General features: G+C 38.7%; 1 protein-coding gene across 4 annotated transcripts in view; it reads left to right on the top strand.

Annotated features, from left to right (window-relative positions):
- gigyf1a (GRB10 interacting GYF protein 1a) overlaps positions 1-26,059 on the top strand; it is a 30,835-nt gene extending 4,776 nt beyond the window's left edge. Inside the window, exons 2-25 of one of the 4 annotated variants that reach the window (XM_084107589.1) lie at positions 1,519-2,055; positions 3,200-3,263; positions 5,959-6,088; positions 11,165-11,260; positions 11,714-11,828; positions 11,911-12,019; positions 12,707-12,900; positions 14,124-14,353; positions 16,009-16,129; positions 16,333-16,512; positions 16,595-16,740; positions 17,603-17,762; positions 17,862-18,076; positions 18,444-18,541; positions 18,626-18,726; positions 19,559-19,629; positions 19,710-19,835; positions 20,469-20,657; positions 20,739-20,911; positions 22,095-22,255; positions 23,166-23,329; positions 23,426-23,473; positions 23,608-23,752; positions 24,361-26,059. In XM_084107589.1, the coding sequence (XP_083963715.1) occupies positions 3,229-3,263; positions 5,959-6,088; positions 11,165-11,260; positions 11,714-11,828; positions 11,911-12,019; positions 12,707-12,900; positions 14,124-14,353; positions 16,009-16,129; positions 16,333-16,512; positions 16,595-16,740; positions 17,603-17,762; positions 17,862-18,076; positions 18,444-18,541; positions 18,626-18,726; positions 19,559-19,629; positions 19,710-19,835; positions 20,469-20,657; positions 20,739-20,911; positions 22,095-22,255; positions 23,166-23,329; positions 23,426-23,473; positions 23,608-23,752; positions 24,361-24,428 (3,075 nt within the window). In that variant the 5' untranslated portion in view covers positions 1,519-2,055; positions 3,200-3,228 and the 3' untranslated portion in view covers positions 24,429-26,059. Of the gene's footprint in view, positions 1-1,518; positions 2,056-3,199; positions 3,264-5,958; positions 6,089-11,164; positions 11,261-11,713; positions 11,829-11,910; positions 12,020-12,706; positions 12,901-14,123; positions 14,354-16,008; positions 16,130-16,332; positions 16,513-16,594; positions 16,741-17,602; positions 17,763-17,861; positions 18,077-18,443; positions 18,542-18,625; positions 18,727-19,558; positions 19,630-19,709; positions 19,836-20,465; positions 20,658-20,738; positions 20,912-22,094; positions 22,256-23,165; positions 23,330-23,425; positions 23,474-23,607; positions 23,753-24,360 lie in introns of all 4 variants that reach the window. The other 3 variants (XM_084107588.1, XM_084107591.1, XM_084107590.1) reach the window with 3 other exon arrangements.
- The last annotated feature ends 214 nt before the right edge of the window (positions 26,060-26,273 follow it).

The raw sequence follows: 26,273 nt of genomic DNA, 5'->3' as shown, positions 1-26,273 counted from the left end.
AAAAAAAACTGCAGGTGAACAATTGTGTCACAGAACGTTACATTTACCTCAGGAAAGCCATTTAATGACTAACACGTTAGTTGACTAGAAAAAATAGCTATAGAGTGTTATAGAGTATTTTGAAAAATATAGAGTATTTTGCTAAATATGTGCACTATATTACATTTGTATTATATTTTTACTTGTGTCATAATTGTTATAATAAAAACCAAATTATATTTTATTTAATTTGTTAATTTTTAACCTTTAATAATACCAGCTGACAGGGCTCTCTGTATGTTTACAGCATTATGTGAGATATATTTTTTTCTTGAGAAAAATTAACATAGTCTATCTACTGTAGCCTACCTAATATTTATCCAAAGAGTCAATATTGAATCAAGGTTGAAATCAAATCCCAAGAATTGAATTGAATCCCCCCCCCCGTGATAATACCATATACCGTGATAAAAGCTCAATCAATTAATCGCAGCATGAAAATTTGATACCGGCACGTGCCTACTAGTAACACTTTCGCGGATATTCCGTATCATAACAAGCAAAGTGTCTCAACTGACAAAAATGCTGCGCTCGTGCACTGCCAAAATGCTCTCAAGCGCCCATAGCTAGACGTTTTCAGCTGGCTGAAAAAAAATCGGCCTGAGAGAAAATCACACACTGCTCCTGACTGAATAACTTTTGTAACTTTCAATCAGTATATATTTAATTCATACAGTGAAAACTAAGCAGTGTTTTATTTTTGCATCTTATTATTTAATGTCTGTTGTTAAGCCTAATGTAGTTAGGTTTACACTGGCGTTAAAATGACTTGGCCTACGTTTTTATGTAATTTTACTGTAAAACAGCTGTTCTCTTTCAGAAGTTGTAGGGATGCTTTCTTCTCACTAAAAGAATGTGAACCATTTGATGGTTATCATTTTCAGTTTTTTATATATCTATTTATTTATATATCATTTAAATTTATTTTACACTCTTAAAGCATTAGCGAATATCACATATGTGGCCCTGGACTACAAAACCAGTCACATGGGGTCAATTCTTTGATTTCAACATCACATGAAAGCTGAATAAATAAGCTTTCCATTGATGTATGGTTTGTTAGGATAGGACAATATTTGGCCGAGATACAACTATCTGAAAATCTGGAATCTGAGGGTGCAAAAAAATGAAACATTGAGAAAATCGCCTTTAAAGTTGTACATTTATGTTCGCGATTGTGCTGCATTCACTCACAAAAATAAATGTTTAATATATTCACGGTAGGAAATTTATGAAATGTCTTCATGGAACATGATCTTTAATATCCTAATGATTTTTGGCATAAAAGAAAAATCGATCATTTTGACTCATACAATGTATTATTGGCTATTGCCACAGATATACCTGTGCGACTTGTGACTGGTTTTGTGATCCAGGGTCACATATCACATTTTTTTCAATATCTTGTAGCCCTAACTTTGGTTATTGTACTTGCATTTAGTCCACAATATTGAAAAGTTGTCTTTGTTTCTCCTGCAGGTAAAGGAGGGAGAGGGATTGTCGGCGTGAGGAGAGGGTCACCAGCTGGGACCTGGTCCACACAGCATTGCCAGTACACCAGGAAGAGTCAGAAAGACACACACAGATAGAGAAAGAGAGAAGCTTATTGTGGTCATAACTGCTTCTGGCAGCTGTATTATCAACAAATTAGTCTCTTTATTTTGTTTGTTAGTCTTTTGTTTGTTCCCTGCAGTCAATCGACTTTAGACGTCAGTATCAAAGCTCTGCAGTTTTTGCAGTCCTACAGGTATTACTAATTTTAGAGGGTTTTCGGTCACTGTTTTGGTTCTCCAGTTGTTTTTATTTGTTTGTTTTCATCAGCTGTGAACGAGAGCTCTTACCATCTCTGACCTTTTGTATTTCTACTCTTCTGCACACACATCCTGAATAAGGCAGCTATAACCCTCCTCTCTCTTTAAGTTAGCTACTCTGAAACACACACACACACACACCTTTCAGCCCTCTCACCCAGACCTGGTCCAGCCTAGTCTTCCCTGCGCCACTCCCCTGGACAGGGTAAGAATAACATATGAACGGCTGTGTTTACACACATATATATATATATATATACACACACACACACACACACACACACATATATATATATATATATATATATATATATATATATATATATACATACACACACATGTCTTGCAGTTGCGTGTGCATTATCAGGGCTCCAGACTGCAACCTTTTTTTATTGCCGTTGCGACAAAATTTTGTATTGCCCTACTAATCTGTTGCATATAAAAACATCAAACGGCAAACGAAACTAAAGTGGAGTGAAACCACACTTCTCGTTTGAGCTGCGCTGTGCGGACAGTGTATTAGCTCTGAGTCCGACTAATATTAGACGGCGCAGGACGCTCTCAGAACAGGTTTACTCGCTGGCCGATCTCGACATTGTTACTACACAGCGCTGCGAGGGAAGCATTCAAATTCAGTGCAGAATTCTCTTGTGATAAACCGTAGATATCAGATCAAACAGTGCTGACGTGGAAACCAAGAGACTCATAGTGCCATGAGAGAACAAGTTATAGATTTTCACAAATCACCAACTTTCACAATGCATTTAATGTAGTAAGGCTAACTGTAACCATGGTATTGTGGCAGAAATAGTCGAATGTTTTTACATTTTTTTATTTCAGGGTTCATACATCCTTTCGAGAGTGAGATTCGAGGACTTTCATGTGCTTCTCACTTTTTCCAGCACTTCAAAGCTCTAAATATTATCCAATTTAAATGTTATTTTTAATGTGATTACCAAAAATGAAAAAATATTTGAAATTTTCCTTAATAAAATTAGGTTTTTAAATGTTACTGTCGTTAATAAAAAGTACATTTTATGTGCATCTCAACTCAAGCTCAGTGCTTTACTGTCAAATGTGCATTTCCAAGAAATAAACATGTAATATTATTAGTTACTACACTTATTAATGCAAAAAGAAAATCCCGCCAACGCTCAAATCAGGTTCTGGCGCTGCCATCTGTAGAACTTAGTGGCACCGGTGCTACTGCTCTCAAATGTTAATCTGGAGTATGTCAGTGCACACTGCAATCAATGTAATATAAGAATCTGTGTGTACTGATGACGGGAAGTGTGCTTGCAACATATTTGAGTTGGTACATGCTCATGTTCAGGTTTTTTTGTTTGTAGACTTTCACCTCCGAGAAGGAAGGAAGAATATGACTGCTGAAACACTTAACTTTGGCCCAGAATGGTAAAATCCCTTTCTTTCCGTTTCGTTGTCTCCTTTTCTTGTTGTCAGATCCCTCCCATTTCTTTGTTCTCTTAATACTAAAATGTTTTCAACATTGATAATAATAAGAAATGTTTTTTGAGCACCAGGGTTTTAGTTATTGTTTTAGTTGCATTTGTAAATCTAATGCTGTCACACTAATTTAGTCCATATTGTGCTTCAGTGGAATCAAGATAATCTGACCATAATTTTTACATCTTGCGTTTCTTTGTTTAAAATGTTTAAAAATTCTACTGTTTTGTTTCAAGGTTAAAATATTTTGAATAGCAGATTTTCAATGTGGACTGAACTGGACTGAAACTGAAAATCTATAAAAAGAGATGTAATGCAATACAATCTGCAAAAAAAGCATAGCTTTTGTCACATATGTCACAAAATAGCTTCTATGTATATCATTTATAATAATACTTTTGAATATATTTTTCCATTCAAAACCACTTCAGTGCAGTGACCTCAAAACTGCCGCTTAGCATGCTATGAGCTAATCATAATATCTTAGAATAATACTCATAACTACCTTCCCCAGCATTACTTTCCCCATATTTCTGCAAGGTGCTTTCTCGCTCTCTCTCTCGCTCTCGCTCTCTCTCTCGCTCTCGCTCTTTCTTGCTCTCTCTCTCGCTCTTGCTCTCTCTCTCTATCTTTCTCTCTCTTGTCATTCCCTGTTTCTCCAATCTCTCTCTCTATCTTTCTTTCTTTCTCTCTCTCTCTCTCTCTCTCTCTCTCTCTCTCTCTCTCTCTCTCTCTCTCTCTCTCTCTCTCTCTCATTCTCTCGTCATTCCCTGGTCATTCCCTGTTTCCCAACACTCTCTCTCTCTCTCTCTTCCTTTCTCTCTCTCGCTCTCTCTCTCACTCTTTCTTGCTCTCTCTCTCTCGCTCTCTCTCTTGCTCTTGCTCTCTCTCTCTATCTTTCTCTCTCTTGTCATTCCCTGTTTCCCCCTCTCTCTCTCTCTCTCTCTCTCTCTCTCTCTCTTTCTCTCTTTTTCTCTCTCTCTTTGTCATTCCCTGTTTCCCAACACTCACCCACTTTCTTTCTTTCTTTCTCTTTTTCTCTCTCTCTGTCATTCCCTGTTTCCCAACACACACACTCTCTCTCTCTCTCTCTCTCTCTCTCTCTCTTTCTCTCTTTCTTTCTTTCTTTCTTTCTTTCTCTCTTTTTCTCTCTCTCTTTCTCTCTCTCTCTTTGTCATTCCCTGTTTCCCTTCTCTCTCTCTCTCTCTCTCTCTCATTCTCTCTCTCTCTCCCTCTCTCATTCTCTCTTGTCATTCCCTGTTTCCCAACCCCCTTCTCTCCCTGTATCTCCTCTTGGCACACACTAAATGATTATGCAGAAATTAAACCGTTAGGCGTGGTTCTCTGCTGAACTAAGGCTCTTCTGTGCATAGTTGGTCCTCGGCCAACAAAAGTGAATTCCTGGGTTTGACATGTACAATGCAGGGGTGGTATGTTGCCTCAAAGCCTTCTCCATCAGCTTATCTCGGCAGGGTAGTATTTATGTAAAGTTTACAAAGCCAGCAACAGCTCTGCAACCCCTTTTCCACCGACGAGGTGCCTCAGCCGGTGCCGTTTCACATGTTTCCTGTCCACCGCTGAAAAACAACTTTGCACTGGCCTCTAAAAGCTGCAGGGTTTAAATCAGGAACGTCAGATGCTGGAGGCGGGATAATGTCAGCACTGAGTAAAGTTGTCAAAACAACAACTCTGGTGAGACTGACACACAACAAAACCAGATCTCTCCCGTTATAATCAACAGAGCTGTTTATACTGTAAGCGTCCAGTTCCTATAAACAATATCTCACACAGCATCTCCAGCCACTTGATTTTCCTGTTTTTCTAAAATTAAATATTACAAAATATACACTACAGTTCAAAAGTTTGGTGGGGGTTTTTTTCAGCAAAAATATGAATATCATCATGCAATAATATTACAATTTAAATGATCTGTTTTCTGCTTAAATATATTTTAAAATGTAGATGTATTCCTGTGATCAAAGCTGAATTTTCTGCACCATTACTCCAGCCTTCAGTGTCACATGATCCTTCAGAAATCATTCTAATATGCTGATTTGCTGCTCAAGAAACTTCTTATTATCAATATTAAAAACAATATATCAATGTTTTTGTGGAAAATATGATTAAAAAAAATTGTATATTTTATAACATCATAAAAGTCTTTAATGCCACTTTTGATCAACTGAATGCGTTCCTGCTAAATAGAAGTATTCGTTTCTTTCAAATCTTACTGACCCCCAGTTTTTGATTGGCAGAACTTGTTTGAATTGTTTGGTACTGTTTCATTAGGTTTAACATCTAACAGTAACTAAATGCAGCTCATGATGGCAAAAAAGATTCTGAATCATACTAGTTTTTTTTTTTAAATATCTCAACTCTGCTCTGATTGTGATTATGTGATAACAGTCACTTGTCATAGTTCGCCTGTTAAAAGTGAAAACGCTGACCAGTTTCCACTGTCCAAGCTTCAGCACCATATCAGTTGAAAATGAGTGTGAGAGATCCTAAATAAATCAGGTCATGGAGTCGGGATTGTCAGGGCCGCCCTTGGACGATAGCCAAGACTGGAGCGTTTCTCAATGAAGCTTCCAGATTGTTGCTGTTGAATCTCTTTTGATCTGATTTCTATCTCTCTCTTTCTCAGGCTTCGAGCACTTTCCAGTGGAGGCAGTGTGTCTTCCCCTCCTGCCTCTCCTGCTATGCCAAAGTACAAGTTGGCCGAGTACCGTTACGGCCGAGAGGAGATGCTAGCACTTTATGTCAAAGACAACAAGGTGGGAAAACGCTTGAAACAAATCTTTTTTTTGTTAGCATAGTTTAAAGCCTAGGTGATATCCCAGCATTCAGTGTGCCATGATTGTGCTTGCATCTGAATATCATAGTAAGGTTTTTTTTTTTGCACAAAAACAAAGTTTCATCATCTTATAATTTGATATTTTAAGGTTATTGTCACTGGTTGTTATTCATGTGTACTTGGCCGATTTAAATCAACTAACAACCTTGTCAGTTTATACCAAAATTTTTTATAAAACAAGTTTATATGATGCTCAAAATGTTGTTTTTTAACTCGATTTGGATTTATCCAGCCAAATGTCCTTGTTCTTTTCCATACAGTGAAAGTAGACAGTGACCATTGCAAGTATATGGAAGTAAAGATTTTTAGTCAATAATTATTTAAATTTGAGGTCTGTTCTTCACACAACTTTTTGATTTAGAATGTAACTCACAAAGTATGGTCACATTTTGCTGTTGTTCTGTGAATTTTCGCAGGCAAAATCCAGTTATTTCATTAGTAATCCATGAAAATCTGAGATTTAGTATCTGTGTGTGTGCGTGAATGTTTTCACAATGGATTCCAATTTTGCTAGTGTGACTACAACTTTAATGGGCTAGTTTTATGGTATCCTGCTGTATTATTGCCTTTTTTGGAGCTTGACAGACCCTGGTCTCTTCACTTCCATTGAATGGAAAAGAGCAGCCTGGACATTTCGCTAAATAACCTTTTTTTTTTTTTTTCACAGAAAAAACTAAGTAATAAAAAGTCATTTGAGTGAAATCAGAATAAATTGATCACACAGTTTTCGGATGAACAGTCTTTATGTTGGTAGATTTCATTTGCTTGATATGATAATGCACCATAAGAGTGACATTATTAGATATTTAGCAAGGTATTTCCTGGGTCAAAAATGGTCTTCGGTGGTGGCGGAAGAACACGGTCATGAACATGGTACCCTACCCATGTGAACTGCGAGAGTTTGTAATATTAACTTAAAATAATCACTGTCAGGAAAGATCACAAAAGAAAGTGCTTAGAACTATTTCTATATTTAAAAATCTGTAAATTGTGTTAAAAAGTGACTGATTTAAAAAGTTAGTAATAAAATTAACAACAAAGTAATGCATTACATAGAAAAGGTGACAGGTCTATTATTTTGCATTTACACTCCCAAGACTTGACATACAGTATAAGATTTTTTTCCACATCCATTGCTATGGTTATCACTCAATCAGATTCAATCACACATTGCAATGTGTGATTGGCAGCATGAAAAATATATATTATATACAGAAAGCGAGCAAAGATCGCTGCCCTTATAATCACCGAAGCTGTCAATTACAAAGCGAGATACACAAAGCTGCACTCTTGCGAAAATACCCATTATAATAAATCAAGCTGTCTACGCTGTATGTACCAGCCATTAGGGGTGTAACGGTACGTGTATTCGTACCGAACCGTTTCGGTACAGGGCTTTCGGTTCGGTGCACGTGTGTACCGAATGACTGAATGCAATATTTTGTGTGCGGAACATAGGTACATTTTCGTGTTTCCACACGAACATATTAAGTGGCGGAAGCCTTCGCGTTCAGCGCAAATCCCGCCCTGCAGCTGATTCTAACCAGAGCCCGTCTGGTTTTAGTTTTACCCGTCGTCACTGTAACCTAAACCAATGAAATCGACTGCAGGGTGAAAAAAAGCTTTTCCGCTCCGTGTGCGCCGCCGCACTCTCCGTTCCGTGTGTGTGTGCGTGTGTGTCTGCGCGCTGCGCTCTCTGCTCAATGTTCGACTCCGTGTTTGCGCTGCGCGTTCTGCTCTGTCGTTAACGGCCCAAACACTCCAATCATGTACCGATCACGCACTGGAAAAGCAAAGTCCACTCAAATAAGGTGAAATTTCTCAGTAGTACACTTCTGTTTGCTGAGCTGGTATAGTCATGCTGGCAACAATGGTAAAATGACCTGCTCTGATCACATGCTCTGGTAATAATAGCTTTGTAGGAATATATTTTATTTTGATAATTAGTAAAAAAATGGAAAAAAAAATCTTAAATTGATTGTTGATTGATTATTGAAAAATAATAATACATTGATATATATATTATTTTAATATAGGGCTATTTTCTATTCCTTTTTTCCCGGTGTTTCATTTAATTGGGTGATTCTAAGTTTAATTATTGATGATTACAAGCTTGGAGGAATTGCAATTAATTACAGCAAATTGTGCAATTAAAGTTATTTTTTTTCCCAGTCTTAATTTTTAAATATGAGCAGGCCTACAAGCTGGGATTGGTAATGCTGCACTGTAATCATAGTTATTTATTTATATTTTTCATTAAATGTATTATGTGATATTGGTTTGAGACTGAGAGTATTTTATTTAGTGGAGAACTTTGCAGCAGTATTTTATTTCTTATTCTTTTTTTTATTTTATATATATTTTATTATATTTTATTAAAAAGTGTTTAAAAAAAGTGTAAACAAATTGTTAAAAAAAGTTTATAGTAATAAACAACCTGCAGTTTAATGTTTGCATTTCTTTCCCTTACTGTACCGAAAATAAACCGAACCGTGACTTTAAAACCGAGGTACGTACCGAACCGTGATTTTTGCGTACCGTTACACCCCTACCAGCCATACATATTTTTTACTGGCCATGAAACCGTTATAAGGCAGTTATGGCACCAAAATTTTAGGTACTGGTGAAAGTTAACAGTTCTCTATTCCAATTTCGATACCACAGCTAAAACTACTAACCTGACTAATATGAATTTAAAACCTTATTAAAAGAAGTTAACGGTAGTTTTCAGGTTGAGTCATTGAATAAAGTAAAGAATAAGTAAAGTGTTTTTTCTTTGTCCTTGGTTTGATTAACATTAAAAACACAGACAGCAACAGAAATATTAGGCTGATGTCACTTTAAGACCTACACATGTTGTCTATCTCTACTGTTTGCATTCACTTAAGGCACAACTGACTGTTCACTAGGATACTTGGCGAGACGGGCATTTTTTGACACAATTTTGTGTGAATTTATCCGTTCAAGCACAATAAGACGTGAATGAGGGTTCAGTTCAGTATCTGTGCGCTGTCTGGCTTACTAGGCGTGCGCTTCGGATGTGTAGCATGCAAAACTTTCCACACAGCACGTAAATAACTAATTGAGTTCCCTTTCGCGTCTTTTTACACTTGAATATTTAAATTGGCAAAGCTTAAACTTTATTAAACTTGGTTATAACGAAAGGATTCGTGAGCGTGCAGTCGTTTTGAGAACTGTTGAGTGGATTCTGACCAACTTAAACGCGTCTGATTGGCCATTGCGTTCACACGTTGCGTTCACACAGATATGTCTGTGACTGGCAATAAAATTGTGGAATTGAACTATTTTCAATGCAGGAAAACCCCTTTTTAGACATTTATTTTTTACGTTTGTAAAAGTCAAGTTTTACGTTTTTTTTTTTTTTATGCTGTTGAACAGTGAACTCTTCTAACCTGTTCTTACTGTCTCTTAATGGACGTCTTTAGTGGAGTTCACATGGCCTGAGGTTTAACACACAGTGTGTCAAGTACATGTTTCCACTGGTTGACTTAAAAATGCAAAAAATGTCTTACCCGTACTGACACAAGTCATAAAGTTTTCCATGGGCAACGGCAGTGCCAGAGCTTTGTTGCAACAAAAATAGACTGTAGAGACTCAGGATAATCATTTACCATAGTTTTTGTTGCAGAAGAAATATTGAGTGTGCACCGACCAAGCATATTTATTTGATGTAAATACTTTTTTTGTGTGTTTGAAAAGTGTTTAAGAAATCCAGCCACTCAAGTCTCTATGTAGGACCAGTATTAGGGATGTCAATTTTCACAAATTCCCATGATCGATCGTCGTTTAAATTAACGATCGATTAATCGTTAGCCTTAATACTGCAATATGCGTCTGCTGCAGTGTCATATAGCCAACAGTAGGGCTGCACGATTTGGGGAAAATTTCATATTGCGATAATAGAGGTCAATATTACGATTGCAATATAATAAACAAATGGTTTCATTCAAAATTAAAATTTTTTTTAAAATGAAATTATTAAAATAGAAAACGGTTCTTTTAAGATGTAATAATATTTCACAATATTACTGTTTTTACTCGATTTTTTTTTTTTTTTTGAAAATGCAGCTTTGTTGTAGCCTAGCCTGGAAATCCAGACCTAAATCTAAAAGATTAATGGTCTGGCATCGACTAATGAAATTCGTCCAGCTCGAGGGGCGGCACCAAGCATGCATTTGAAAATCTCACTGCACGCAATTGGATAACACTACGACCAATCACAACAAGTCCCATACGCTTAGCTACCAGCGGAGCTAACTGGTAGATTAGACTCTTGCCGTATCCGGTCGGCAAAACAGCAAAAATGCCCTTCTTGCAAAGGAACGATTCGAGCACCGTCTTCTGTTCCTCTTTTAGAGAAAAAGTCTAAATCTTTCATTGTAGCGGCCAAAGCCGTTTCAAACAACTGGTGTTCATCCATAGCCATCTTGCAATGTTTACTAATGACTTCGATGTCACAGCGCTGTCGTCATCTGTTTAGCTCGCCTCTGGCCCGCCTATATCAGATAACCCGATGTGATTGGTGCAGCTCAGATAGAGGGGCATATTTAATGAGCATCATTACTCGACACCAGAGTAAACTCGCTGAGCAAATTCAACTTGTGCTCTCGCAAGAACTCTGGATTACCAGGGTAGCCTTGGTGAGCATCAGAAAATTATTTCAAAAACATACTCACCCCAAACGTTTGAACAGCAATGTAATGTACACTTCTCAAACAGCCTTAAGGAAAGGCCCTTTTGTGAATTGATTCAGTCGCTCACTTCATGTGGTTTTCCCTCGTTGCAGTGCCCTTTTAAGAGAACTTGCTCAAAATGTGCTGTACCAAATATTTGAGAAGGTTTAAACCTGACTCAGACAAGCACAGTTCAAACCTTTCATGTTTCTCTGTCCAGCTAGTGTGAATTTACTGATATTTTCAGTCAGTCATTTGCAACAGTAGATTGAGTCATTAGTCTTGTGTGTGTGTGTTTTCAGGTCCCTGAAGAAATGCAGGATAAGGAGTTTGCTACTATTCTGCAGGATGAGCCTCAACAGCCACTGGCACTGCTGGCTCTCACTGAAGAGGAGCAGGTGAGAAGTGCACACTTGCACGTCTGGCGTTTTGAGCTTCGGGCTGATTAGACATGCAGCACACACACTATCCTGTGAAAGTAATCTGAGGTGCGGCGGACACATTTTTCAGAAGTTGTAAACACACACACACACACACACACACACATACAGTGAATCCTAAAATTATTCAGACACCAGATATAATTTGATATTTTTTTACTAATGGGTGCAGGACACTATAGTTAATTTATTTAAGTGAGGATAGCAAGGTGTCTGAATAATTTTTGGTTTGACTGTGTGTGTGTGTAGTATGTATATGTGTGTGTATATATATATATATATATATATATATATATACACATACACATTTAAATATAAACTCCTTTGGCACTACAGTGATTTTTATGTACACCGATCTTGTTTTTTTTGGTGAGGTCCTGGTTTCATTCCTTGTGTATTTTTTCTTTGCAGAGGAATTTCTCCATGTCTGTCAACAGTGTGGCTGTGCTGAGGCTCATGGGTAAAGGGGGCGGAGCCGCCCCAGCTGGGGTGAATCGAGGCAGAGGCACCGTGCGAGGCGGTCGAGGCAAGCTGATCTATTTATGTGTACGTGTGTGTAAATTATTCATGTATCGGCGGAGATGCTGAAGTTTATGTCGTGTGTTTAGGTCGAGGAAGAGGAGAGGGCGGATTCTACCAAAGAAGCGGTGAGGAAGTAGAGGGTGGTTTTGGTCGTAGCGTTCGAGAGATCCATCGCAGCCAGAGCTGGGATGACAGGTATTCTCATTTTTGTGTTGTGTTTTGTTTTTAAATTTTTATTTTATTGTTTTTTTATTTTATTTAAAAAAAAAATTATATATATAAATTATTTTATTATACTTTTTTTTTTACATTATTATAAATTATTACAATTTTTGTTTTGTTGTTTTTAAATTTTTATTATTTTTTGTTTTGTTTTTTATTATTTTATTGTTTTTTTATGTAATTGTTTTTACATTATTATAAATTATTTAATTTCCCTACCATTTTTGTTTTGTTGTTTTGTTGTTAAAAAAAAAAATATATATATATATATATATATATATATATATATATATATATATATATATATATATATATATATATATATATAATAATAATAATAATAATAATAATAATAATAATATATATATAATTTTTTTTTTTACATTATTATAAATGATTTACTTTCCCTATCATTTTTTTAAGTAATTTTAAAACCAATTTTTTCTATTTTTCTATTATATTTTTTTGTAGTATATCCGTTATTGTGATCTCAGTTTGTTTATTTAGTTCTCATCTCGATAAATATAAAAATCCTTTTTATCTGCACACAATCTAGATTAAGAGGCCCACTGAAGCAAATCATAAGCCATCTTGATAAGCTCTCTCTCTCTCTCTCTCTCTCTCTCTCTCTCTCTCTCTCTCTCTCTCTTCTTTCTGCAGAAGTGAGCGGCGTTTTGAGAAACCTCTGCGGAGGGATGGTGTGCGTTTGGGTTTTGAGGAAGCAGCTCCAGTTGGCAGAAAGGAGTTCATGCGCTCTGATAGCGACAACTGGCGCACGCTGAGAGAGGAACAGGAGGAGGAGGAAGCGGCAGAGGCTGGTGGCAGCTGGAGAATCACTGGCTTACGAAGAGAAGGTAGCACATTACACATCACACATTCGCACTTGGCATTAAAAGGAAATGGTTCACCATAAAGATTATATTTTTTACTAATTATTTACTAACTTTATTTGACATTGGAAAACCCCTAGTTAAAACTTGAGGTGTGTCTCAATCAGCTTCCTAGGTCGTGAATCAGTATATCGTGCACATGAATTCGGGCACTGGTAAGGACCTTTGCTCACTACACATTGGGACACTGATAGTAACATGACAACGTATTTATGAACAACAGCAAAACTGATATTTTTCCGACATTTATATTTCTAATGTTATTTAAAGTACATTATGATAAATGCTTTGATTCTTACATATACCAGCAACTTTTTAGCTGTAAATGAATTATAAATGCATCTAGATTGTTCAGTACCTGTCTAGTGATGTATGTTTATGCTGAAATGTAATTAAAAAACGGTTTGTTTTTTTCAAAACCTCAAACATCTGCTTTGTGCTTTAGAACTTCTGTTAAGGGGACACAACGTGAGCATCGATGTTCACGGTGCATTGTGGGACTTTTTAATGTTTCAGTGCACTGGAAGGATTTTGAGATTGAGACGGCCTTTAGTACGGCCGCCTCTATGGTCAGTGCCCTGACTATTGAACTAGGGAGCTGATTGAGACGCACTCTAGGTCTTGGCTGACCACTTGTTAGTGGATCACCTTCGATGTATCGTGTAAACAGAGCTTGTGTAATGTTAAACATACACTACTTGTTCAAAAGATTGGGTCAATGCTTTTATTAATCAAGGATGCATTAAATTAATCAAAAGTGACAATAAAGGGAGAAAGTTATTTTAAATTGTAATAATATTTCACAATTAGGGATGTCACAATATCAGGTTTTTCAAGCGATATCTAAAGAAATCTTGAAAAAATAAATAATGCTGTCAAATTCATTTTTATTTTTTTAGCAGATGAATCACACCTTTGCATACAAAAGGAACTATTTCACTTATTTGCCCCCTGATACTGATAAACAAAACTGATCAGATATTTGTAAGACCACACCATGTGATTTTATTTAGAGGAGACTAAAATGCTAACCGTTTTTAGCTTAGCACAGCGTCAAAGTACGACAATTTATGAGAATAAAAGCATATTTTTACTGCAATCTCGATGCAGAATGAGAGTAATATTTTTCAACAAATAAAAAACCTTAAAAAAAGTTCAGACCCAAAACTTGTGCTTCTCTTTCTTAGATGGTGGTCCTCGCTCGGCTGGTTGGCGGGAACACACTGGTCCAGGTGAAACACTTCGCCGCAGGAAGTTTGACTTCGACTTCCGGGATGGAGGGAATGAGGGAGGCAGAAGGAGAACAGGCAGCGATGGAGCAGAAGATGAGCGAGACGGTCTGCCGGAGTGGTGCACTGATGAGGAAGATGGAGAAATGGGAACCTTTGATTCTTCTGGAGCGTTTATGTGTATTAAGGTGAGACCTTAAGATCTAGTCTCTAATGACTTATTAGGCCATACACAGCCTCTAGGGCTGCGTTTACACTTGGCATTAGCATGCGACCTGTATCCGGATGTTGTCCACATACACATTGAAAAGACAAGTGTAAACAAGCTTCTTTCGGAATGTTGTACGATCAGCGTGTCTAGGTTCGGAGGTAGTCGAGGACACATTGTGATCGGATCTCAGTGTAATGTAAACGCAATGTTAAATGTCACACAAAACCCCGCCCACTGTCATCATTCCCCCTCCTCTCTCCAGGAATTGCTGCACGTAGCTGTGTGGTTTTGCGATACAGTCGAGTGTGAAGTACATCGCAAATATACTGAAATGTTTGCCTTTGTACCCGAAAGTTGAAGCAGACCCATTGATTTTCTGTAAAGAACGCGCATTTTTCCCACCACAGCTGACAACGTTCTCGGACCCATTTGTTTCTCTGTACTGTTTCCATTACGGCATCGATCCACATTATTAGCACTTGCAGCCTCTTCATCGTCCTCATTTTGCGAGTGTCCCCCGACTGAAAACTGTTTTTAGAAGAAAACCCACCACTTCAGGTCGACTTTGCACCGCAGCCATCCTTTTTTTTTTTTTTTTTTTTTTTTTTTTTTCGGCGGGAATGCGAGATCTGATCTGTTATCCAGATACAGAAGCCACTTGATGTGGACAGGTGTAAACGCAACGTGTCCTGATTCCATACGGTATATGGGCCAGAAGAACGTGGGAGATGTGGGCCACAACTGGGCCAGATGTCATTTGCTATCTGGATAAACTTTTGAATGGTGTACATTAAAAATGCTAAATAACGAAACGTTTAATCTCCAATTTGTCACCCAGGCCATAAATAAAGGCTTGGAAGTGGCAGTATTGGTCAGTTGGTCACTAGAGGGCACTTTATGAACGGTGAATGTGATTTTACCAAGTGCAACATGTTTATGGATCAACATCTTTCTTGATACTGGAACAACATTCCAATCAACCAGATTCAAATCAGAATCACATCTGATCTGAGGGACAAGTTTATAGTTTATGTCAAGTTTAGGCTTAACACCAGGGTTAGGTGCTTCTACATCAGTGTTATTCACATATCATTCCCCTCTGGTTTTAGGGTTAGGGATAGGGATAGGGATAAGGTTAGGACTACATTTTCAGGACTACAAAATATGTTGATCCAGGAACGTGCCTGACTTGGAAAAAATCAAGGTGACCTGAAAATGAACGCGCACTAACCCACAATTACTCCATTTAACAGACAACTAAAAAGTGTATTAAACGTTTAACCTGATATGAGAAATCAGCAACTTTCTAACAATGCACAGAAATATAGATTGCTATTTTTACTCTCTTGCGTTCGAGTGATGCGGTGTATGTATTTTAAATTAGTTGGTATACGTTATGTATGTATGTATATACATTGAATGATTTTGATACTTGATTTTTATCTCCATTTCTGTTTGTTTTTTTACTACTTTTCTCTTTATTTTATTGTTATTGATTTATTTTATTGTATTGTAAAGCACTTTGGATAAACTAAGGTTGTGTTAAACTTGTGTTCTATAAATAAAACTTGAATTTCTGATCTATGGTTTTCTCTTCTTTACATTGATTGTTCTGCTCTTCTGTTGTCTTAGAAGGGTCCGAAAGACCCCATTCTAGAAGAGGAGTTTGAGTTCCAGGGGTTGGAGGATGAGGAAGAGGACTGTGCTAATCTAGAGAAGAACAACGGCACTGGTGCTGTGAAAAGCGAGAAAGGTGGGAACAGAAATTGTGGGGGAAATAAATGCTTGAAGCACAGTTCTTGTAAAAATGAAAATCATTGCTTTGTGTGAAGAACAGACTGAATTTTTACCTCTTTGTAGACCAAAATACAATTTAAACACCTATGAAGTTTTTTTAGATACATTTTTTAAATAATTCACGATTTTAAATAAGTATATCTTCCTTGGTTTCCACAGATGTCATTGACTTCACTCCAGTGACTGAAACTGAAGTGAAAGCGGTTTCTCCTTCCCCTCCTCCTTCTCTCCCTCCCTCTCTTCCTGCTCCTGTCCCTGAGGCTTTGCCCTCTGCTGCCCCCTCTGGCCTGGAGGAGCCTCAACCTGTCCCCTCCATTCCCAACAAATTACCAAGTGAAGGTAAAAACTACGCTTTTTTAAATTGGTTATCCTACAGCTGTATGAATGGGTGACACTTAATTTGTGTTGTCTTTTTTTGTAGTGTTATCAGAGGCCATGTTAGATTTGAGCCCCAGTGCCTCCTCCAGTCTGCCTTCATCGCCTCCCTCTTCGTCCTCTGCTGCTACTGACCTCCCACTGCCGGGGGGTGATATTGAGGATGACGAGGGCATGAAGCACCTGCAACAGGTACCACAGAAAATGAGTTCTGAGAGTAACAGATCAGATAATATACAATTTAACAGAATTTTATTGCTAAAAGGTCATTAAGCATAAAAATACCATAATATGTTTGCAGAGATTTAAGTTCAAATACTTGTTTCTAAGTAAAGCAATGCTAAATCCAGTTATTCTACTTTGAAATGTCCGTTCTGTGTCGGAATGTCTGTTTTTTTGTTTTGGTCTCTGTGATCCCGCCCCCCTGCCAATTTACCCAATAGTATTTCGACACGCCGGGTTGCCAGTTGGCGGCAAACACAGCAATGAAATCCAGCAAACAAACTGGGTCTGAGATCGCAGATTCCACCCGACCCAAAAAGTCTTAGCAATAAAAACATTGCAAACGTATATATTAGCCGATCAGCTTATAGTGTAAGACTCTTCGGGTTTCATTGTTAATTGCGCTCGTTCCTGTTGCGTGTCCTCAATCTGGCAACTCGTGTGAGCGTCGATTCGAGTCTGAGGAGAATGGTTGAGAAGCAACTCTCTCCAATATTTTGAATTTGGACTGCAGTTCCTATTTCAACCACTAGCTGTCAATATTACATACTGCACCTTTAACCATTTCACATAGGACAGGCTTATTTCACAACATGGTTATTTGCATACAGAGGTCTTAAATGTGCAATAGTGAAACTGTCTGTTTAAATCTTAGTCAGAAAGAAAATGGGCTTGTAAAGCTAAATGAATAGAAACCTGGATTCTGAACACCATAAATAGACCAAATGCACAAAATGTGTAGAATACGTCCCATATTTAGATAAATCACATTGTTTATAGCACACTTACATTATTGCGAAAACGTTTTTGATGGAGATTTGTGTGTGTGTAGGAGGCAGAGAAGATGGTGGCAGCGCTGCAGGATACATCTCTAGAGGAAGAGTGTTTCACCCAGACTCTTCAGGAGAGCAGAAACACAGCCTCTGCTCTTCCTCTCTCCCATGACTCTGCCATGAAATGGTTTTACAAAGACCCGCAAGGAGAGATTCAGGGTACGCACGCACGCACGCTCTCATAGGAGGTCAACTCATGCATATGGAGCAGTACTTTGATTATAATACCGTCTCTTTTGTCTGTTCTGTCTCTCTCAGGTCCGTTCAGTACAGTGGAAATGTGTGAATGGTTTCAGGCGGGGTATTTCGCCATGAACCTGCTTGTTAAACGTGGTTGTGATGAGGGATTTCAGCCGCTGGGGGAAGTCATTAAGATGTGGGGGCGTGTGCCTTTTGCCCCCGGCCCCTCCCCTCCGCCCCTCCTGGTGAGGAATCAAGCCCATCTTCGCCCTCAACCACCCCGGGGGGCAATCGTGAGTCTCTGGGTGGAGGGGTGAATGTCGGGGAGTTATGTTACATGGGGTTATTTGCATTCTGGGTTAAGTTTTTCTGCTTCGTTAGTTCTTATTTTAGGTCTAGTGGTGATAAGCTTGTTTGCAAATGTGTGACTGTGTAAATTTGTAATTGTGTTCACGTGGATTGTGTGCAGGGTGTTTTATATTGGTCTTGATTCTTTTTAAAACTTGCATTAAAGTCTTGATGTCTAACATGATTTCCTTAAATCGGCAGATACCCTGTGTGTGTTCACGTCTCTTAAGAGTCTCTTTCATGAATAAATGCATGTATCTGATCTCTCTGGCATGGGTTAATGTGTGTTATTGACCTTTCTGTGTGTATCAGGGAAATATGGATCAGGAGCGGCTGAAGAAGCAGCAGGAATTAGCAGCTGCCACGGCTCTTTACCAGCAGCAACAGCAGCTGTTTCAGCTCATCAACAGGTGAGTGATTGAGTTTTTGTGTCTTTTTACAGTGCCACTGTGTACATTTCATATGTTTAATACTGCTTTTCTTTTTCTGTGTAGATGTGGAGAGCAGGGTATGATGCCTTCGTTAAACAGGTCGATGTCAGTGCCAGATACAGGGTCCATGTGGGACATGCATACCTCAGCCTCACAGCCAGCAGGTACACACACACACACACACACGCATACCTCAGCCTCACAGCCAGCAGGTACACACACACACACACACACACACACACACAAGAAGTGCCCGTTATGCTATTTTAAAGGTTCCTAATTTTGTTTTCGAGGTCTCCTACAGTAGGTTTACATGCATCCAAGGTAAAAAAACACTAATTTTCTCAAAATATATGTTGCACATCACCTCGTTTCTTAAAGAGTCTTAAAATGTTTTCTTTGAATATTCAGTCTCTAAACACCTCCTTTCCATGAGCCTACTCTGCTCTGATTGGTCAGACGGTCCAGTCTGTTGTGATTTGATCTGAATCTGAATTTCAGCTCCAGATCTTCCTCAGCACTTGATACACAGTGATACGGACATTAACGATGGTGTCGGTTTTTGCGTTTAAATTCCCGAGTGAGTGCAGCAGAGTGGATTCTCAGCGCTGAAAACAGCGTCTTCTCGACATGAACAACACAAACCAAACTCTTCCAGTCTCAGCTACAACTACAGTGCTTGAGTAGACGTTGTTCACAGCCAATGAAGACCTTAGACTGGCATTATGCAAATCTGTTACATTGTTACGTAGGTTTGTAACGTGACGACACGTTTCAGCAGTTCAGAATCGATTCTTTTTTTATTTTAGGAGACAATAACTTTATTTGTCATGCACTTTAAAATTTTGCAGACCTTTTAAATTCACAAACAGCTGTCTTACACACTGCATGAAAGTAATAAGGGGGCACTTTAAGAATCACCTTTTGTTTTTTCCTCACACACTCGCATCCGGAAAATAAACACGTTCTTTCGCTCTCTCTCTTTTCTGTGAGCAGGCGGTGAGGCCAGTCTATGGGACTTAATGAATTCTTCAACTCAGGGTCCAATTCTAGAACAGCTTCAGAAGGTAAGAGTTGACACTGATGGCCTCTGCTGGTGATCTGAGGAAATGCACTGAACTCAAAACTCCTGTTTGTTGTGTCTCAGCTACATGAGAGAAGAGAAGCTGAACTCAGGGCCAAGCGTGAGGAAGAGGAAAGGAAACGGAGGGATGAAAAAAGGCGAGAAGAGCAGAAAAGAAGAGAGGAGGAGGATCTTTATAGGCGCAAGCAGGTGTGATAGTGTTATATTAAAATAATCTGAAATACATTACTGTTCCAAATTAAAGTTGATTATTTTTAAAGAAATTAATACTTTTATCTACCAAGGATGCATTAAAAACTTTTTTGTTTTTTTTATATATATATATATATACACACACACATATATACATTTCAAATAAATGCTGTTCTTTTGAGCTTTCTATTCATCAAAAAATCCTTAAAATATTAATATCACGGTTTTCACACAAAAATATTAAGCCGCACAACAGTTTTCAACATTGTGAATAATCAGAAATGTTTCATGAGCATCCAATCAGCATATTAGAATGATTTCGGAAGGATCATGTGACACTGAAGTCTGGAGTAATGATGCTGAAAATTCAGCTTTATTTTACAGGAAAAAAATACATTTTGAAATGAATTCAAATAGAAAACATTTGTAATTTTATTGTTATAATAATATTTCACAATATTACTGCTTTTGCTGTACTTTTAATCAAATATATGCAGCCTTAGTAACGATAAGAGACTTTTTTCTAAAAACTCAAACGTTTGAACAGTAGTGTAAATTTAATTTTGTTTTGGTCTCTATCATACGCTCTCTTTTTTTTCATATCGCTGTTTTTGTTTTTCCCATTAGCAGCAGCAGGATTTGCTGATGAAGTTGCTCCAGCAGGCTCCGCGTCAGGGTGCCTCGGGCTCCGGGTCGGGCTGGAACGGAGGACCCATTCCTGGGCTGGGAAAGCAGACCAAACCCCACAACCTCCTGGACATCCAGCCGGAGGCGGAGAGAATGCACAAACAGCAGCATAGAGTCCAGCAACAGCCGAGGGTACGACACGCACATGCAAACATCACAGGTGTGCAGTCCTGAAAATCAAAATGAATGCATTATGAATGTCTCGCTCTGCAGTGGAATGACTCCTCTTCGCTGTGGGGAGCATCTGGGTCTTTGGATGGAAAGGTGGGTGGTGGTGGAAGCCCCTCGGGAGGAGGGATGGGCGTCTGGGACGAGGCCCTCAAGAACCAGAGCGCTCTTCGCAACAATATGGGGCTGAAGAACAGCCGCAGCAGTCCCTCACTGAGGTAAACACAAACAAACCACATGATAACTAATGACAAGTTCAATGGCGTTTTCAATGGCTCATAACAATTTTTGCTATAATGTTATAATGTATAATGCTATAATATAAACACTTTTTTTTATTTATTTTTTTTACAACGTTTACTTAAAATCCAAGCATAATGTCTATAATGTATGTAAATATTTGAAAGTAGAAAATGTGATTCTTCCATTGCCAAGGTTGTCTGTAAATTTAGGAAATAACCACTTCTGTTAATCAGCTGAAATGATTCCAAGATGCCAAATATCAACCAATTCCTCAGTTTGGACAATATTTAAGGACATCATTAGTGCATCATTAGTTAAATAAAGTCTTAAAAGCTCCTAATTTTGTTTTGGAGGTCTCCTACAATAGATTTAAATGCATCACAGAAACAGTTCGTTCGAAGATGCAGTCTCTAAACCCCTTCATTCTGAGAGCATACTCTGCTCTGATTGGTCAGAAGGCCCAGTCTGTAGTGATTGGCTACAGAGATCTGAATTTCAGCTCTGGATCTTTCTCAGTTCTTGATACACAGTGATATGAACATTAATGATGCTGTCGATTTTACCGTATCAATTTCAGCACGAGTCCTCATCCATTCGAAGTGCAGCAAAGTAGATTTGCTTTTGCAGCGCAGAAAACGGCGTCTTCTCGACATGTCGACAACACGAACCAAACTGTCCAATCCTCAGCTACAACTAAAACTAAAGTAGACCTTGTTTGCGGGCAGCCAATGAAGACCATAGACTGGCATTATGCAAATGTATTAAAAACCTGGGGTTTAACAGGAAGTGAGGCTGGAATTACTAACTACTCGTTTCGACAGTTCAGAATCGATTCTTTCACAAACGGCTATATTACACACTGCATGAAAGGCAATATTCAAAAAAGCATATTATGGGCGCTTTAAAATGACAGTCATAGAAATGTTTGATTTGTGAGCAAAACATTTTTTTTTTTGATTTGGTTATTTTCATTTAAATTGGTCATTTAAAAACGGCTTAGAAAAATCATGGAACTCTGGGAAATTTACATTTTATGGTACATGATAGGAAAAGCAAAGCAATCTGGTAATCAAAACCATGACCTTGGCATTGTTAGTGCTATGCTTGTACAATCCAAAGTGTGTGTTCTGGGTAAACCGTTAGTATGTGTTTGTACAGTGAGCAGTACATGATGAGGAGCCGTAAACGCACTGAGGAGGAGGATCGGCTGTTGAAACTCCTGCAGGGGATGAAGTCTCAGGACGGCTTCACCACCTGGTGTGAACAGATGCTGCATGCGCTCAACACCTCCGCCAATAACTCCTCCTCTTCCCAGGATGGTAAGACGTCTCTCTTTCAGGATTTGCACACACCAGCCTTTCTCTCATTTGGGTTGCTTTATATTTAAATAAAATAATTTTTTTGACAACATTTGCAGAGGCTGCCAATTATTCTGAGAAATCATTTAAAGGGATACTCCACTTTTTTTTGGAAATAGGCTCATTTTACAGCTCCCCCAGAGTTAAACAGTTAAGTTTTACCATTTTCGAATCCATTCAGCCGAACTCCGGGTCTGGCGGTACCACTTTTAGCATAGCTTAGCATAGATCATTGAATCGGACAGGACCATTAGCATCTCTCTCAAAAAAATGGCCAAAGAGTTTCGATATTTTTCCTATTTAAAACTTGACTCTTCTGTAGTTACATCGTGTACTAAGACCGGCGGAAAATGAAAAGTTGCGATTTTCTGAGGCGCTGCGTCATATCATTACGCCTGCTGGACTCATGGTACGGCAGCAAAGTTTCTTGATTATTACGCAGGAATGAGAGTATAGTTCCTAGCCATATCAGCCTAGAAAAACTTTTCATTTTCCGTCGGTCTTAGTACACAATGTAACTACAGAAGAGTCAAGTTTTAAATAGGAAAAATATCGAAACTCTTTGGTCATTTTTTTGAGAGAGATGCTAATGGTCTTGTCCGATTCAATGATCTATGCTAAGCTATGCTAAAAGAGGTACCGCCAGACCCGGAGTTCGGCTGAATGGATTCGAAAACGGTAAAACTCAACTGTTTAACTCTGGGGGAGTTGTAAAATGAGACTATTTCTAAAAAAAGTGGAGTATCCCTTTAAGACTCATCCCTCAGTGGGTGAAAACAACAAATGACATGTTTACAGTAAACGCGCATTATTAGCCTAGCAGGCCAGAGAGTTCATAAGCAGGAAAACGAGTGTGCGTTTGTGTTCATAGTGCCCACCATTGTGGCATACCTGAAGGAGGTGGAGTCTCCGTATGAGGTGTTGAACTTTATCTGCTCCTATCTGGGCGACACTGTCGAAGCCAAAGAGTTCGCCAGACAGTTCCTGGAGCGCCGTGCCAAACAGAAAGCTAACCACCAGAGACAGCAGCAGCAGGTGTGTGTGACAGGAAGATGTAAAGTCTGTGTGTGTGTGTGTGTGTGTGTGTAGTGTTTGCCTTCTTGAAATTCAATTCTTGGTCTTCTCTTATAGCTCTCCAAAGAGATGGCTGGACTTAGCATGAACAACTTCCCACTGCAGGTATGAGTACAACTCTGTATTGACAGTGATTTAAATTTCCATGATGGGCAGAACCAAGTCACGTTTGTCATTTATCAGATTTTTAATTCCTGTGTTTGCCTCTCATTCTTGCCCTTGCACTTTTTGTCGAATAGGATACTGTACGAGGAATGAACCCCAGCACTCTGCAGTCTATGTTCCAGGCAGTGCATTCTGGGAAGAGTGGTGTGGTCTATGATCAGGCAGCAAAGCTGAAGAAGAAACAGCCCATGATGCTGCACTCTGACCCAAGCATCTTAGGTACCCCTTACATATTTATTTCTCTCTCTGATTCCCGAACAAATGACTCCTATGAACTGGTTCTTTTTAGTGAATCAAAACCACATGTAGCACAATCAGTGTAGTTGAACTGATTCCTGAACAAATGACTCCTGTGTACTGGTTCTTTTTTCTCGATGGTGTTTTAAGCCCCCAATGGCTCCTTAGAGGCAGCTAACCCTACCCTCAACCTTAAACCTACCCATCCCCTCGCTGCCTGGAAGGCGCCGTTGGGGGCATAAAACACCAAACACCGTTCTTTTTAGTGAATCAAAACCACATGTAGCACAATCAGTGTAGTCCAACTGATTCCTGAACTAATGACTCCTACGAACTGGTTCTTTTTAGTGAATCAAACACATTCAGCTGATATCTTACCGTGAGTACTTCATAGAGCGAGCATTTTCACAGATTGTTTACAGCTTAACAGAAGTTACACCCATAATTCGTGCAAAGCGTCATGGGGCGTAGGAATAAAGTGGATATGAAAAAAAATTGTTTGGTGCGAAAGCCCCTAAAGAGAACCTCTACAGAGTTGGCTACTGTATACTGATCTACTGTATTTGAATGGTCTGTCTGTCTCTCTTTAGGGTACTCATTCCATGGTGGCCCTGATCGGTATGGTCTAAACGAGATGGAGATGGTCGAGGATTACTGAATCCACAGCAATAGCTACACGAGGCCTTTAAACCCGCGGGTCCACCTAATCAGACTCCGCAAGTCGAATGTGCACTGCTTTGAGGGGGAGGGGATTGGGGATAAGCCAGGAGTAAGGTATCAGTTCAGGGGTGGGCGGGGTGGGTGGGTTTGCGCTGGGAATAGAAGAATGTAATTCAACAGGGAAGGGAACAGGTGTGAATTTATTTTTGTGTGTCTGTATGTGTGTATGGGGGACGGGGGGTGATAAAGTTCTGGCACTTACAGCATTAAGCACCTTACACTCAGACTAATGCACTTTATTAAGATGTAATTTGAATAGTTTTGTTTTTTTTTCTTTTTCGAGAAGATTGTATATTTATGTGGTATGGCTTCAGAAATATTACCACATACATATACTGTGTGTGTGTGTGTGTGTGTGTGTGTGTGTTGAATCAGAACTGGAGTTTGTGCTGGGAGGAAACGGTGGCGATTGGGGGACCATTGTGTGTTTCAGTTCAGACATTATCAGAAAAAAAAAAATCCTCTCTTTAAAGACAAACACTGTTGTTTCATTTTTTTATATACATATATATAAAGTTTCTATTAAAAAATGTAAAGCTATTATAAAAAAAAAAACTTTGATTATAAAACTTGAAGATTTGCACTCACATAAAATGCAAGTTAAAAAGATAAAAAAAATGTGTTAGATATAATAGAGAAGAATATTTTTGTGATTGTGTGCCTGTGTGGGTGTGTGTATGTGTCTATACACGCATGTTTGTTTGAGACGGAATGAGTGTTTGTGCGCGCGCGTTTAAAACATACCAGTCTGCACAATGTATTTTTTTTAATCGCTTATTTAGACGTATGATCAAAAGAGGCCATTTCGTCATTCGGAGTGAATTTTTTTTGTATTTTATGAACCGAATGAATGTTGTGAATGTGATCGCTTGTGTGCAGGAGGAACTGTGTGTATTACTCCTCTTGTAAATGTGCAGTATGCGAGCGAATAAATGAGCGAATGAAAGCGAGACAGAGAGAGGGGGGGCAACGGCACAACACATCCTCTTTCACCAGCTCTTCATTCCCCAACAAAGAAAGACCTCTAGATTCAAACACAAAAGCTTTAGCCCATTTTACGCCAACCAGCACTCTTAGTTTTCGTGGCGGGGAGCGCGAGGGACGTCCTTTCCTGCCTCCGCTGCCTCATTTTTTGCCTCTGTGAGGTTTAAGAACACGTCATTAGTTGTCATCATCGTTTAGTTTTGTGTGTTGTTGTTGAGCTCAATTCAATCTTGTATACTTTTAGGAAATGGTTACTTGTGGTACGTACGTTGTGTGTGTGTGTGTGTGTGTGTGTGTGTTTTCTGTCCCCACATGTGTGCCTAAGAACTAAAGGGCGAATGATTAGACTTCATTGCTGCCATTGAGACATTATTTTTTTAGCAAAGGGGCGTGGCTTCACAAGGCTCCGCCCCCACATGCCTCCCATGCTTTTGAACCGAGAGCCTATCTCTGTACAGTTCTGTTGTAGCCTGGGGATGCTTGGATGAAAGAAATGTTTGATATTTTGGAGGATGTGACCTAACATTGCCTTTCTGTCCACTCTCTTGTTCACGAGTGACTGAGGTTTTGACTATTTCTGGCTATAAAAAAAAACAAGAAAACAAACAAACAAACAAAAAAAAAATGATCGCAACAAACTGTGCAAGTGCACTCAGCAGTGCACACAAAATGTTTGAATATTTTGTTACTTGTTCATTGTTGTTGTCAATGACAATGATGGTGATTTATTTTTTTTGTTTTAATGTTATATATGATTATATATGAATCTATGGATATAAACAAAGTATTGGACTACAAG

This window comes from Abramis brama (genome assembly GCF_963993115.1).
Source record: "Abramis brama genome assembly, chromosome: 3".
Taxonomy (NCBI): Eukaryota; Metazoa; Chordata; class Actinopteri; order Cypriniformes; family Leuciscidae; genus Abramis; species Abramis brama.
Note: the sequence above shows the minus strand (reverse complement) of the source record. Positions and strands in the feature narration are given on the sequence as shown.